Source organism: Crassostrea angulata, chromosome 9 (assembly GCF_025612915.1).
Source record: "Crassostrea angulata isolate pt1a10 chromosome 9, ASM2561291v2, whole genome shotgun sequence".
NCBI lineage: Eukaryota > Metazoa > Mollusca > Bivalvia > Ostreida > Ostreidae > Magallana > Magallana angulata.
The window spans coordinates 12,358,415-12,373,039 of NC_069119.1; the positions used below are offsets into that span (position 1 = coordinate 12,358,415).

General features: G+C 32.7%; 1 protein-coding gene across 1 annotated transcript; it reads left to right on the forward strand.

Moving 5' to 3' along the window:
- Positions 1-2,160: 2,160 nt before the first annotated feature.
- LOC128163983 (uncharacterized) lies at positions 2,161-7,966 on the forward strand. Its single transcript, XM_052827691.1, has 3 exons — positions 2,161-2,583; positions 6,981-7,073; positions 7,569-7,966. Exons 1-3 carry the CDS (start codon positions 2,500-2,502, stop codon positions 7,809-7,811), a joined length of 420 nt encoding a protein of 139 aa, XP_052683651.1. The 5' UTR covers positions 2,161-2,499; the 3' UTR covers positions 7,812-7,966.
- Positions 7,967-14,625: the final 6,659 nt, after the last annotated feature.

Consider the following 14,625-nt stretch of genomic DNA (forward strand, 5'->3'; position numbering starts at 1 on the left):
TGTATATAAGTGAATTTCTTCCGCCGCATCCGCACACCTATTCTCAAATGGTTTTAATTCCAAATAAACAAATATGACATAAAAACATTTTATTTAAATAAAGACAATACAAATGTCCTTATCATTTTGATTATGCCTAGTCTATCTAAATAAAGGTTATTTGCAGGATCTTTAAAATTAGAGTGTTTATCTTCAGATAACTAGTGCGATATTAGCAGCATTTAAATCTAACGGGCCTATCGGCGCAGCCGTTGTAGTGTGTCCCCATTGTTATCATATAGAAACAACCCCCAGGAGAGCAGGATGATCCCCCTTATGAATGGAAACAGAGCAACACTCGGGGAGAAGCGTGAAAATAAGATCTGGTTGTCCCCAACACCCGTGGCGTTGTTAGGGGATCGCCATATCTGACGCGGAAATGAAACTGTGTGATCTCAAGTGGCCGATAGTGCAAAAAAAACTATGTTTTTTTAAGTGTAAACTAAATTCTACGGCCTTATTACATGCATGACTTTTGTAAGCTTTGTAATAGATCTAAATGCAGCGTCTCCTAAAGAAAAACAAGAAGAGTTTAGAAATGTTGGATACTTTCCGTTCACGCATCTCTGAAATGTCATCCATTACATGTAACATCCATTAATTGGTATTGAATTTGAATAACTATTTTGTGGGGGGGGGGGGGGCCGGGGCGGGGGGGGGGGTCCGAAGGATAATTTGTTTGCCTGGAGGAGGGGGGTCTCCAGAAAAAATTACACATAAAAAATTCATGTGTGTGAATTACCGAAAAATAGGCCTCAGCCCCCCCCCCCCCCCCCCCCCATCCCGTTAGATCCACATGTTGATATATTATTCATTTTGCAAAAATCGATGAAAGAGGGATTCTCATATGAAATTTCCAAATTGTAAATGTTTAAAATTTGTGCAAAATCGCTTGAAGGAGATCGGGTGTAAGGTGTAACAATACTTTTTATTATCAGATGCAATCCTTTTTTTTTCACTGTTCCAAATCTCAAATTTATTTTATAATGCAGAACAAATTTCACGTGTTGTGGGGTCTATTTTTCCGATATATTATGAACATTTTTCTATAAATCTTCTGTAGATTGTTTGTTATAATATACTGCGTTCACGTGCACTGAACGCTTTGCTAGAAACGTAACCTGGCCATCACTGCTAATTTGATTGTTAAAATTCAAACATGCATTGATACAGTACAAAGAAATAATTATTCAAAGGCCGCTTGACTCATGAACTGATTATTAATTAAAACAAGTTTAATTGTCTGATTTTGTAATAGTGTTTGGTTCGGCGCCATCAATGAACATGCTTAGTGAACTAGTTTCCAATGTTTTCGTATATCAATAATTTAACAATAACACATAAATGGTAAAAATGTTTTAATTATTTTTTTTTTTTTATAAAATGAACAGAACAACATTTCATATCTAGTCCTGATACGTCAAATGTGATTTCAGAATATGCTTTTACAGTTGTACATGTAGTTTACATTTAATATCAACCCATGATCACATAAATAAAAATTATTTTGGAAAATCATTCCATAAAATTCTTTGGCAGAATTTTTTTTTTAAAAATGAGTTACTTTTTGATAAATTCTTTAAAATTTTATACAGTTATCTTGGTTTGTTAATTTTATTTATTTTAATTTTTTTGGGATGGGGGTTGCTTTTTGATTGTTTGTTTTAGTTCTTGAAGATATGTTTAGAGTTAAATTTGATCATGTATCGGAAAGTAATGGTCAAAGTTGAGAAATTTTTGGCTTTGATTTTCTTTTTCACTATCTTACATTATGTAATTTTTATTCAATATTTAGATTTAGATCTTTCTTTTTTTTTTCGTTTAACAAGACTGAGTGACGTGTAGAAACAAAAGACCTGTAAAAAATGTTAATATCTGGGTGAATCATGCAAACTGAACACGTTTTTATATCCTTAACCTCTGCTATGATTTAAATTAATAATCTATTTATTTTTTTTCGCGCCATTAATTGATGTCTCCTACATCGCGCTGTATATTTTTCTTACCGGTAGCGGACAAAAAAAATCATTTAAGAGGGATTTAAATAATGCATGAAATTCTGATAAGATCTCAGACAGCGCTGCAGAAGATTGACAAACCTGCCAACGTGGTTGTTTAAATTCATCCCGAATTTCATTGTATTCATATCTTGAAAATCACCTCGGGTGATTGGAATAGGTACTTTTTTTATCTCCAAGGCGGACCTGATTTTTTAAACGTTGCCCCTCCGTGTTGTGTATTTGACAACTTAAACTTTGTTGCTTCTATAGCAGAACAAGTGTGTAAATACGTTGTTTTTCTAATTGGATTTAAGTGGTTTAACTAAGAATAATTCAAATTCTTAAGACTTGTTCATGTAAAGTCGTAGTTCAATACAAAGCGAGATATTTTTTTGTTCAGTAGGATAGTACTCAGTACTTTGCGTATTTGTATGTGGATTGAATATATAAGGTGCGAAGCATGGAGACCAATGCTGAAAAATTGGAAAACGAGGAAAGGGTTGACATGTTTACAACCCCTCATGAACATGAGCTCAAAGTGAAGGTAGGAGAGAGAGAGAGAGAGAGAGAGAGAGAGAGAGAGAGAGAGAGAGAGAGAGAGAGAGAGAGAGAGAATGTGTGTGTGTGTGTGTGTGTGTGTGTGTGTGTGTGTGTGTGTGTGTGTGTGTGTGTGTGTGTGTGTCTTTGTACCTTAAGAGAATCAGATCATTTACTGACTCCAAAATTAAAGAAACGCCACTACTAATATATCACATTATGTTATTTGAATTTATAACGACATTGGAGGTAAAATAGAATAGTTTTCTTTAATGCAAAAGATAATGTGTAAATACTGTCAAATAAGTCCACGTAAATCAACGTTTTATTTTCTTCTGGCATTTGATTTTCTTGTATGCATACAGCACTTTTTTAGAAAAAAAGGATTTTTTCTCTGTTAGTTATTTATCTATATATACATGAACATCATTTCTGCAAATCTAATTGGATGATTTTCTGCGAAAAAATGTTAAGTTATTCTATGCAAATTTGCTAAATTGGTAATTAAAAGGTCGTTTTAATGATGTGATAATACTTCAAAAAGTTTAAGAGTAAGTTCGCTGGTTGTTATACATAATGTAACCCAATGAAGAGTCAAGAAAAAAAATCAATTAATCACGTCATAAGGTATCAAAAGCCTCAATGTTTCTTCTTTTTTTTTAAATCTCAATTAAGTCTATTTACTGATAATATGGATTGAAATCATTTTGTAAATCATCTGTGCAAATAAAACTAATTTGCTTGTATTAACAAGCATTGCTACATTATCATTAAGATCTACGAGACGGCTATATTGTATAAATGTTCTACATGTACAAGTAAAATCGTTAATTTACTGTCAGTGCCAACTATGTAAACTGTTTAATTCATCTAGTAGGTTATCAAAAATAGATTAAACAACCGTGTCATCCAAACACGAAATATATCCATATCTTGATAAATTGTAACCCGAAACCAGTATTTTTTCTCAAATGATGATGGTAACAAAAGAGGTATCGTTTTGGTATACATGCATGTACTAAACAAGTTAGTCGTTTGTTCGTTGCCAATAGAAATTCTAAACCGAACTCTTGGAGTGCCAAAGGTCAAATCCATGCCAATTTCAAAGACACTGGCATATTGCTATTTGTAATAAAAAGTACAGAAGGTTATTTATACGCCAAATTGTCTGTAGATTAATGAATTGATAAAATGATACACAATTGGTTATTAGCTGTGATGTTTAAATTTTCAACTTAATCAGAGCTCGATCTATTTTTTTGTAGTAGTCTGCATAGTATAGGTTCTATCAAAATTATGTCTTTGAATTACTAAACAAGGTATACGCCAAAAATTGTGAAATACTTCTTTTAACCTGTGTAGCGACGCGAAATGTAATGACAACTTTAAATGTAATAAACTCCCACTGATACATTTTTAGTTACAACATATTGCGACGATATCAACGCAAAACGTAATAACGCAAACTGTGATAAATTAAAACTACCACTATTACATATTTTTTTCTTCTCATTTTTGTGTTGATATTGTCGCAAATGTATTGACGCAAAATGTAACCATGCTCATTTATTTCATTTTGCGCTGTTACATGTATAATTACAGTTTGCGTTGCTATAGACCTATATCATATAAATATATCTCGTACGTTGCATACGCATGAATGTAGAGGGATGTCAAGGATCTCCGGAACCCCTTTTTTTGTAAATTTTAAACTTATCCACACACTCCCCACCCTCATCCCCATCATTTGGAAATTTTCTGGATCCGCGCATATAGATATTTTATAGTAAAGACTTGTGTTAGATTTACAAGGACTCAGTATTTTTACTTCCTGGTTAAAGTTCAGATAAAAAAAGGAAACTTTTATTGAATTCTGTCGACGTGGGGAACAAAATATATTGATATTCTGTCATCTTTATCTATCTCCTGAAATACCTCTACAAATACACTAGTCCCGTGTTTGTGCTAAATGTTCAAAATTAGTGTTTTATGGCAACGGAAACCAATATAAAATAAAGCCTTGAAACTTTGGTTTACATGTATTTTCATATTTGGTCATTTTTTTTTTTGAGTTAGATCTTTGTGTAAGTATTTTTTCATAACTATGATCGGGTTTAATGTGAAGAGCTTGGTATAACGATATAGATACATATAAATATATATATATATATATATATATATATATACTCAAATCTAAACGCTTAGTTATATAATTTATATGGAATTTTACTTGGCTAAACAATAGTTTATAGCTAAACTAAAAAAAAAAAACTAAGGTAGATCTGAAATTTGCTGAATACCAGCCACCTTAAAAATGTCTGTAAAGTCATTTTGCATTTCATATTTTGTGTTTGGTTCATCTATTATATGCATTATTTGTATAATTGTCACCCATGTAAATGAATACCGCAACGGCAAATGACGTATTGAAGAATCGCATATTCATACCTTTTTAATGTTGTTCTGTCAAATAATTGATGATAAAGCATACGGTCTATAAAATGAACTACACTATATTGTCCATTATTACTGCTAGTGTAAATGACTGGAGTGGATAACCCTGATGAACTGAAAGCAAACGTTGTCAAGAGAGATCCATACAATTCCCTCCCCGCGCGCCAAACGTTCCATTAAAAGACCTTTAATTCGACAATCAGTGTCGCACCATTAGACCATAGGGTTGAATCTCAAGTTCATATAAATAAAATTCAGTCCATTTATATTTACATATTACGGCAAAAATAAGGTTTTAAAGATGTAAATACCCGCTGTAAATTTGATTTATATGTACTTAACAAAGAAAAAATATACCCCCTGGGTTAAAATGCGCTAAACGCTCCATGGCCCAATTTGTCAATTGCAGAACATTCCCGCATCTCTTATTTATGATTCCTCTGGATAGCTTGCTAGTAATCAATTTTTGATTTGTTTGTCTGTGAAAAAACATTTAAACCCAGACTTGTCGAGGAATTTTGTTTATTTCGTTGATTGTTTTGCAATTATGTACCGAACAAATAAACAAGTACTTAAATCAACGTATAGATGATGAAGGACAGCGGTACATGTAGAATCATATTCACATAACATTTGCAAGGTAAATATATCAATATTTTCAGACTGGTTTTTCAGTGTTTGATGACCAACTCATCTTAGAGATATATTATAATCCTGTTGTTGTTTTTTTTTTTAATTCTTAAGCCCCTCGTCTCAATCAAGACGAGTCGTAGATGTTTAATAAGAAAAAGTGACGTAATATTTGCATGGAAGAAATTTTTTGAATCTATAAAACTGATTTTTAAGGATTGAAGACACTTGATTGTCTCACGGACATAGTATTCTTTCCCTAAGCCTCTCGTCTCAATGCTCCCCCCCCCTACAGTTTTTTGTCGACTCTATTTATCAATATTGGGCTTTAGATTTGACAACACTGGTACTCGGGCCTAAGGTATCAACGGGTATCTACCTTATACCTCTCACCTTTACAGGTATCAGAGCATTTGTTGAAGAATCGCATCGAAATGCCTGTCTTTCTTTTTGTAACATAACTCAATCGTCAAAGTTCTGTTTTCTAGAGTCTATGAATTAAATAAAGTGAGATATTTGTTTTTTCTTAAGTGTGTATACGCCCAGCATACTTAATAAGATCCCGATTCCCTTTTATCAACGAGGATTTAACATTGATAAATTTGTCTTTGTGTAAAATTGTTTCAATTTGGTACTCAACTTGATTAATTGATGTCGCTAAAATATTTTTCTCTCTTTTTTTTGTCCGAGAGAAAGAGCAAGATTTAAAAGATATAAAAAAGTAGAGACACTATTTAGTTCTCATAAAAACCAACACAGTTTAAGTTATTGTAAATAATACAAATAAACTGTTTACTTGTAAATGAACTAAATGTTAAGAAAAATTGTTGGATACCAACACAAATTTTTTTAAACAAAAGCTTTAAATGAAAAATAAATAACGATGAGAGAGAGAGAGAGAGAGAGAGAGAGAGAGAGAGAGAGAGATCATGTAAATGAGAAAGAGATGATGTACATGTAAATGACTGACAGAACAAAAATAAAAATTTCGTTGGATAGCAACTCGGTTCACATTTCTCAATGCACACAAATACGTAACACATAACGTCACACAATGTAGAACATACTTCTGACTAAGCTAGGTCAATTGGTTGGATTTAAAAACCCCAAGTTTACTTAATTCATTGAAATACAAACAGAGCGCGATCAATACAAACACATACATAATATAGAGCATCATAATTAGGAAAAGCTTTCCCGAACATTACATTCAAGCGTCATAATGACAGCGAGTGTCGTCTGCCCAGTTCCAGAATTTGGTCAGACATCATGGAGATGAGTGGTTGGATATGATACATGTTTCATTCGTTTTGTTTGTAGGAACTTAGAAGTGTCTTTGTGGATCCACCAAAAGATATGGAGTCCTCCCAATCTAAGACAACCAAAGAGAAGATCCAGGCTGGTTTTCAAGGGGTAGGATTTATTATAATAATTGATATTGGATTTAGATGAATAGATAATTTGCTTAAATGCTTAAAAATCCCCTTTTTTAAAATTTTCAGATATCAGTTATAAATACATTTATATTTTCATTGAATTGACCAAAACAAAATTATAATTGATATTTGGGATATCAGGGGAAAAAAAGAAGATGTTAATGGAGAAATTGTAAACATATAAAAAAAAACTTGTTTGTGAAATGTTTTATTTTACGTTCTTACAAAGATCAGACTACATGTATATCAGACTATAAAGATGGATACAATTTTGGTCAGATGAGCCAGTAATCAATTTTGAAAAAAAAATTGTATATTAGTTATGAATAAAAGAAACCTTTAGTTAACATTTAAAATAAACAAAAATGAGCTCTTTTCGCACACGTTTAAAATAAAATGATTTCTTCTACAAAACATTAGATAATTTTTACTAAAATGAAAATTATATATTTGTTTCACTAACATTCAATAGGTAAAGAATAACTCCAGACGACTAGTAAAATTCGTCAAAAGTAAAATTCGAAGGAAGGAAAAAGAGACCATCGTTCAAGACATTCAGATCAAGCCGGAAGATGACGACGAGACATGGGCGAGACGATCTGTGGGCAGCGCCGCCTCCCGGTCAAGCATAGAATCAAAATTGTCGTCTGCCTCTTCCAAAAAAGAGGATGATAATATTTTGAGTGACATGGATTGTGATGACGTAGAAGAATGAAAATCGCGTGGTGCTTGATTTCTGAAAACGGGATTTTTATGCGAATTGGTGCTGCTAAGTGCAATTACGAAAAATGCAAACAATGTTTTAACTCATCAAGAAAATGGAGTTTTTAGATTAGAGATACTAAATGCGTTAGTAATTTAGAAATTGAACACCTGCCCTCTCTCTAGTCATCGAGTGAGTGCAAAAAACCCATATCCAGCTATAACTATAAAAATTGGTTCCACGTGAATATTTTTAACGTACACCTAAACTAAAATCGATTTGTGAGAGATTTTGAATCCAAAGAAATGCTAAAACATAGATAAGCTTTGGATTTGTAATTATATTACAATATGTAGGAATCCCATATCACCTTAACAAAATGATATGAATTATCCCGTGACCCCTAAACGAAATCAATATGTTACATTTACTCTGGACTCCAATTTTGAATTTTTCTGACACTGATGCTGTTAGCTGTTACAAGCCTAGTAAAGTTGATTTTTTGTTTTTGTAAAATGATAAAAAAGTGAATATGAAGACTATTGTGAAAAGGAGGTGTTTCTTTTTTTCATTTTAATTTCTTAAATTAATTAGGAGGGCTGAAAGGTGGTAGCCATTTTTAGGTTACATGTGTGAAATATGTTCATGTATATTTACTTTCTTTAGACGAAAAGCTCTATATTAAGATATAAGGAAATGTTAAAATATTTAGATTTGTTATTTACTAAATGATCATGATACTTTACGGCCAAAAACAACACAGGCGCGTCGGAACCGGGGGAGGGGGAGGGGCTCTTAGCCTCCTTCCGGTTTTTTGGTATAAGATTTAAGATTTGCATAACTGGAACTGTAACCAGAATCCCTTTTTTTGAGGGTCAAGATATTTTGAATAGTCGAGCACACCCCCACCCCCACCCCCCCCCCCCACCCCCCCAATTTAAGGAAAATCTGATGGTTAATTTAGTGACCACCCAGCCTCCTTAAGTTTACTATGAAAATAATAAATATTTTAATAACAGAATTAACAGGCTAATGAATATTCATGCCATGTTTGTAAATACTACCACTAGATCTGAGTGTTATACAATTGTCCTCGTGTACCATATGTAAAAATTTAAGGCGTTGAGAGCATAAACGAATTGAACTTAGTGTAAATCATAATTATAGGATTCAACGAAGTTGTTTGTTATTGTTGAATGTTATACATGTTGTAATTATCAATTATTAATTTAATTTGATTGATTTATGTGTGCTGTGTACATAAACAATTTGCATGCTTATATAGAATCGGGGCTGTTATAGGCTACCTTTAGATTATTCTGCTACGAAATTCATGTGTAAATATTCATGATATTTATGATTTATGTTTAATTATAGTATGTGTGTATTGTTATTCTAATATTCATTTAATAAATCAACTGCTTTGTTACATTTAAGATACACATGTTTACGTGTGAATATTCTGTATCAAGTTACGATTTGTTGTGGATTAAATTTATTTGTGGTCATTTGGAGACATACCTCAAACAATAAAGAAAATGAACGATTTTTATGTAAATATGACTTTCACCCTCTAAGATAAGAAAAAAAAAGGAAAATTATAATTATCTGTTTGGTTAATTCGACTGAGATTATTTTTAAAATCGAATGTCTGAAAAATTGTCCAGGAAACCCCAGAAATATTTCAGAACGTTTGCGGGGGGGGGGGGGATATTTTCGGCTATAATACTATATATTTGTAACTGTAAGAAATTCCAAGAAGGGGGGGGGGGGGGGGGCGGACTACCTCGATCCTCTCTAGATCTGCGCATGGATCGTGTGCTTTCGTATAGCTGTTGCCAAAAGTTACACAAGTTACCTCATGAAACATGATGTCATGCATTACTTGCATGTACCTGCAAAGTTTAGAGTAAGTTTTAAAAAAGCAGGCAGGTTTGGTTTCACACCAAAATAATAAAGAGAGAGAGAGAGAGTGTGTTTTTTTTCGGGGAGCAGCAATTGTAGCGCGCACACTGCCGCCTGGCGTCATAATGCAGCATTAAATTCATGCAACTTGTATTCGTCTTTATTCATAGTGCCTTATGGTTTGCGTGTTTGAATTCACGTTTGTAACAGATATAGAAGAAAGAATTTAAACGAATAAGAAGAGAATGTTGCAACATAGAAATAAGCAAACTGTAAAGGATCAATGAGAATCAAAGTGAAATTAGATAAGCATGAATATGAAAACAATTAAGTGACATGCAAGTGTAAATGTACTGAAGAATAAAGAAGTAAGCATAATAAGAATAAAAGCAAGATACATATAATTTTGGCGGTAATTCCCTTCCATAATTTTCTGCTTAAGTAACAAGATAGAAGGAATAATAAAATAATTTTTAACGTTTTTAAATTGTTCGAATCAGATTTTCTTATTTTAAACATGTTCCTACCATTATGCGTTTGATTTTAATGCATCCTCTCTTCTATTCAACAAGGTAAATGTTGTTGTTTCGCAATGCAGAAGAAAGTGCTGTTGCTATTAAAATAATAACTGTTGTCAGAGGTGCAGACACAATTACTATAGTCCGTAAGTCCCCACGACAGCCGTCTACTGTCCTTAGGGGAAATCGATTTGGTTTAGAACTTCATTAGCCTTCCCTGGTTTGAGGGCTCGATGGTCGTGGCCATTTTTAGACTGTATATATCTCCTTTAGAAGAAGAGCTTAATATAAACATATAGAAAATTCTTTAATTTAAAAGATTAAGTATATGGTAGTTTTCTTTACTAAATAAAATCTTAACAAATTATGTCTTAAAATTTTAGAGAGATCTAATCTTACAGTTAATTCTTTGACCATGCAGCCTCCGTAAGTCTTGCAGCACAGATGTCATCACCTTGGTTTCTATGAGGTACTAAGTTATTGTAAACGCAAAATTATGAGAAAACCAGAGCTATTAATCATACAATGTACATTTTGATTCAATGTTTTATAAATAAGATACTATATATAACAGCTCCATAAACGCCCCATCCCTCGCTCATTTTTTTGTCGATTCTCTTCTACGGCCAATTCTATTTTTGTCAGGAACATTTGAAAACCTTTTAGTAACCTGTGTCATGAGTTGGCATGTATATAGACTACCAGTCTTATAGCAAGAATGACAGTATCTCGATACTAGCGCTAGCCGTTAAATATTAAAGCACACAGTAAATTGATTTTGTACGTTATGATTATGAATGAGCAAATCAGTGCAAGGGGAGTAACTCTTAAACCTTTCTGTCCATTGTATTAGACCACCTTTCACAAAGATTCCGTAATATGTTTCCTTACATAGAACTTAAGATATGGCTAAGTTATAACTTAGGAAGTTCCTCAGACTGTCATAGCTGTTTCACAAAATTTTCTTAGCGAAACGCAGTTGACTTATCTTAAGATACATGTACACTGTGAATCACTTTCATATCATATTCAATTTGTTAATTCTAAACCAATACCGATCATATATTTTTTTTTTCAATGTAAACTTTATAATATAAATAAATGTAAAAACTCATTCCCTAATTCACCTAGTAGAATTTTAGAAAAAAAAAAGGAAAATGTGTAAATGGGATGTCAGTGGTGTAGTGTCGATGTGCATGTGCTGAAATTTTGTATAATATTTACCTGTTTTAAAGTCAAGATATAACTTAGGATATTTACAGAATAAGACTGGAATACTGGAATATAAAATCGCAAACACCGATTTTTCATCATTTTTAATAATAGTTTACATCTGTTTGAAAAAAAATCCGCGAGATGTGCTTCTTGCGATTTCATGCGGATACCAATTCCTCGCGTTTAATTAGGAATTTACAGTAGTGAAACGGGTAAGTAATGAACATAGGAAAAATTTCTCTCCTCAGATACAACTTAGTCCTAAGTATGGTTTGTGAAACTGGAATACTGCTATAACTAACCAAACATGTGTAATTTATATATTCCGATATATAAGTAAATACATGTAACGATGGGTACATAAGATAAGCTGATTTATTGTTAAAATAAATGTATATATATAGGATTATTGCCTGTTTACATTTCCCAAATTTGACAATTTGCGCAATCTCAAAATATCGTATGATTTTTTTTCGGGAGGAGGGATGGGATATTTATTTAAGCAATAGGAAATTAACTTAAAAATTCGAAGGTTTGTTGAAAAATTAAAAAGGCTAACCAAGTTATTATCATACCAGAAATTTATATGCATAAGGGCATTAAATTACATTGCTTTAGAAGGTTTTATCTAATCATTAATTGCATGTATCTTACTCTAGGGTACAATGTAATCCTCGATTTATAATTGTTTTGGCATGTTATAATTGAATCAGCGATCTGTTTTTGAATTATTTGTAGTTACTTTGTGTATACTATCAATTGAGCTGAAATTGAAAAACATGCCTTCAGGTTACCGCTTGCACTTCAAATAAATGTATTATTTCTGCTCAATTTGAAATCAATCCAACCCCTAAACAAGGTGTTTTTTTCTGATGTTTAAAATCATGCTTTCACCATCATGTGGGAAACACAGGACGTCATGGTCAGATATTTTACACCAATAAGCCCAGCTTTCAAATCAAATCAATTATGAAAATTTGATTGAGAATATATCAAGATACCGGCCGAATGAGAGAGAGAGAGAGAGAGAGAGAGAGAGAGAGAGAGAGAGAGAGATGTGGTATGCACTTTCGTATTCAAATATTGACGATGCATTCTAGATTTGATTTACAAATCAGAAAGTTAAAAAAATATTTCAAAGAACATTAAAATAATTTTTTAAATATTTTTCATGATACTAGTGGGATACGCTAAACATATGTGATGCTGATTGTTTTGCGCCCAGTGTGTTTCCTGTTTTTCTCTCATGCAAAGGTAAAGAAATAAAGATATAAGTATTTGACCGGAGTATGACCTATCCCTTACAGTCATAATTTTAATTTTATGTTCTATGCTGTAGTTAGTCTCTCTCTCTCTCTCTCTTTCTCTCTCTGTCTTATGTATTTTTTATTATTTTTTTAATAACAAAAACATGTTCCTCCAAGAAGCAAAATGAACCTTAAAATGGAAAAAAAACTTGAGGTTTTATATGTTTGTGTGTGTCTGTACATCAAGTAAATAAATAAATACTTGAAACACCCTGTATCCTCAAAATAACTTAACGCCTCATTTTACAGAATGGACATTGAAATACGTGTACATGTATAACTTTCTGGTCCGTTTCTTACCCCCAGAAAAACAAAATCATTAAAGTTTGAAAGTTAACCTCGAAACTAGCCATTGTAATATGTATTGATTCCACGTTAAAGTGCCCTGAACGGAGATTCCTTTCTCTTTTAATGGGGAAATAAGTTACAGGTGCCCTGGCTCTGTGTTAAATCAGGGAAGCGGGTATCCTTTGTCCGACTTGTAGGGGGACAATACAATCATGTTTATTGCCCAGGCATTGTTATATGTAATATCTGTTTAACGTGCCGGTTAACTTTGAGGAGTTTCTATACCCTTATTTCTGTATGTTTCTGTCTGTGTTTTATTTGTGTAAATGTACAGTCTGTTAAAAAGAACCTGTAATTTTCCAAAACAATAGATCTATACAATAGACTTTTGTAATAACATATTTTCTGCATTCGTATTCATGTGCCTATATACATGTATAAAAGCTATTGAAGCACGAAGAAGATTGTCTTACACTTTTTATGGAAGTTTATAAATAGCATTTTAAAAAGATAAATTAATTACACTTTTAGGTGTATACGAGTGTCTTATGTATTTCCGCAGAAATTAGATATAAAAATATAGAATAATATTTTGATAACAAATAAAGTTAAATATGTGAATTTTAAGTTTCATTCAAAATATTTTGAAATCAACTTTTTCAATATCACCTTAGGTAAAACTGCTTTAATCTGTTAGATCAACTCATACTCTGTAGAAATCATGTGACTCACTCAAAGTTTTACTCGATGTCATCTGTCACCTAATCTAATACTGCTACATGTAATTTTAATTGTTTCGAATTCGTTTAAATTTTATGTCATTGATTTTAAGGTCACCTGAGTACACTCAGGTGACCTATTGCTATCCGTTTTCGTCCGTCGTCGTGCGTCGTACGTCGTGCGTCGTGGGTTAACAATTTTACATTTTTTTTAACTTCTTCTAAAAAACTACAAGGCTAATTGTTACCATTTTTGGTGTGAGGCATCTCTGTGGTAAGAGGAATCTAAATTGTGAAATTCATGGCTCTACCACCCCCGTGGCACCACAGGTGGGGCCAAATATGCAAAAAGGCAAAATTTTCAAAAATCTCCTTCTCTACTCACATACATGTGAGGAAATAACTGGTTGCATGGTTATGATGTCCATGAAGCCCTCTATCAAAATTGTGAAATTCATGGCCCTGGGTCATGGGTTCTGCCTCTAGGGTGGGGCCAATATTGCCATTTAGTAAAAATGTATTAAATCTTAGAAAATCTTCCTCTCTACTCCCATATATATTTGTTAAAATCTAAATTTATGATTATGATGTTCATGAAGCCCTCTACCAAAATTGTGAAATTCATGACCCCTGTGTCAATGGTTTAGGCTGTAGGGTGGGGCCAATATGTCCATATAGTAAAAATGTATTAAATCTTAAAAAATCTTCTTCTTTACTCCCACACATGTGGGCAAAAAAAACTGAATACATTGTTATGATGTCCACCAGCTCCTCTACCTAAATTGTGAAATTCATGGCCCCTGGGTCAGAGGTTCAGGACATGGAGGGAGGGGGGGCAATATGGCAATATATTGTTAAGGCATATTCTGTTTTA

Excerpts from the sequence above, each read along its gene's own strand:
- LOC128163983 (XM_052827691.1), top strand. The coding sequence starts at position 2,500 with ATGGAGACCAATGCTGAAAAATTGGAAAACGAGGAAAGGGTTGACATG. Across the intron at positions 2,584-6,980 it reads AACATGAGCTCAAAGTGAAG|GAACTTAGAAGTGTCTTTGT; the intron begins GTAGGAGAGAGA and ends TTTTGTTTGTAG. Across the intron at positions 7,074-7,568 it reads TCCAGGCTGGTTTTCAAGGG|GTAAAGAATAACTCCAGACG; the intron begins GTAGGATTTATT and ends AACATTCAATAG.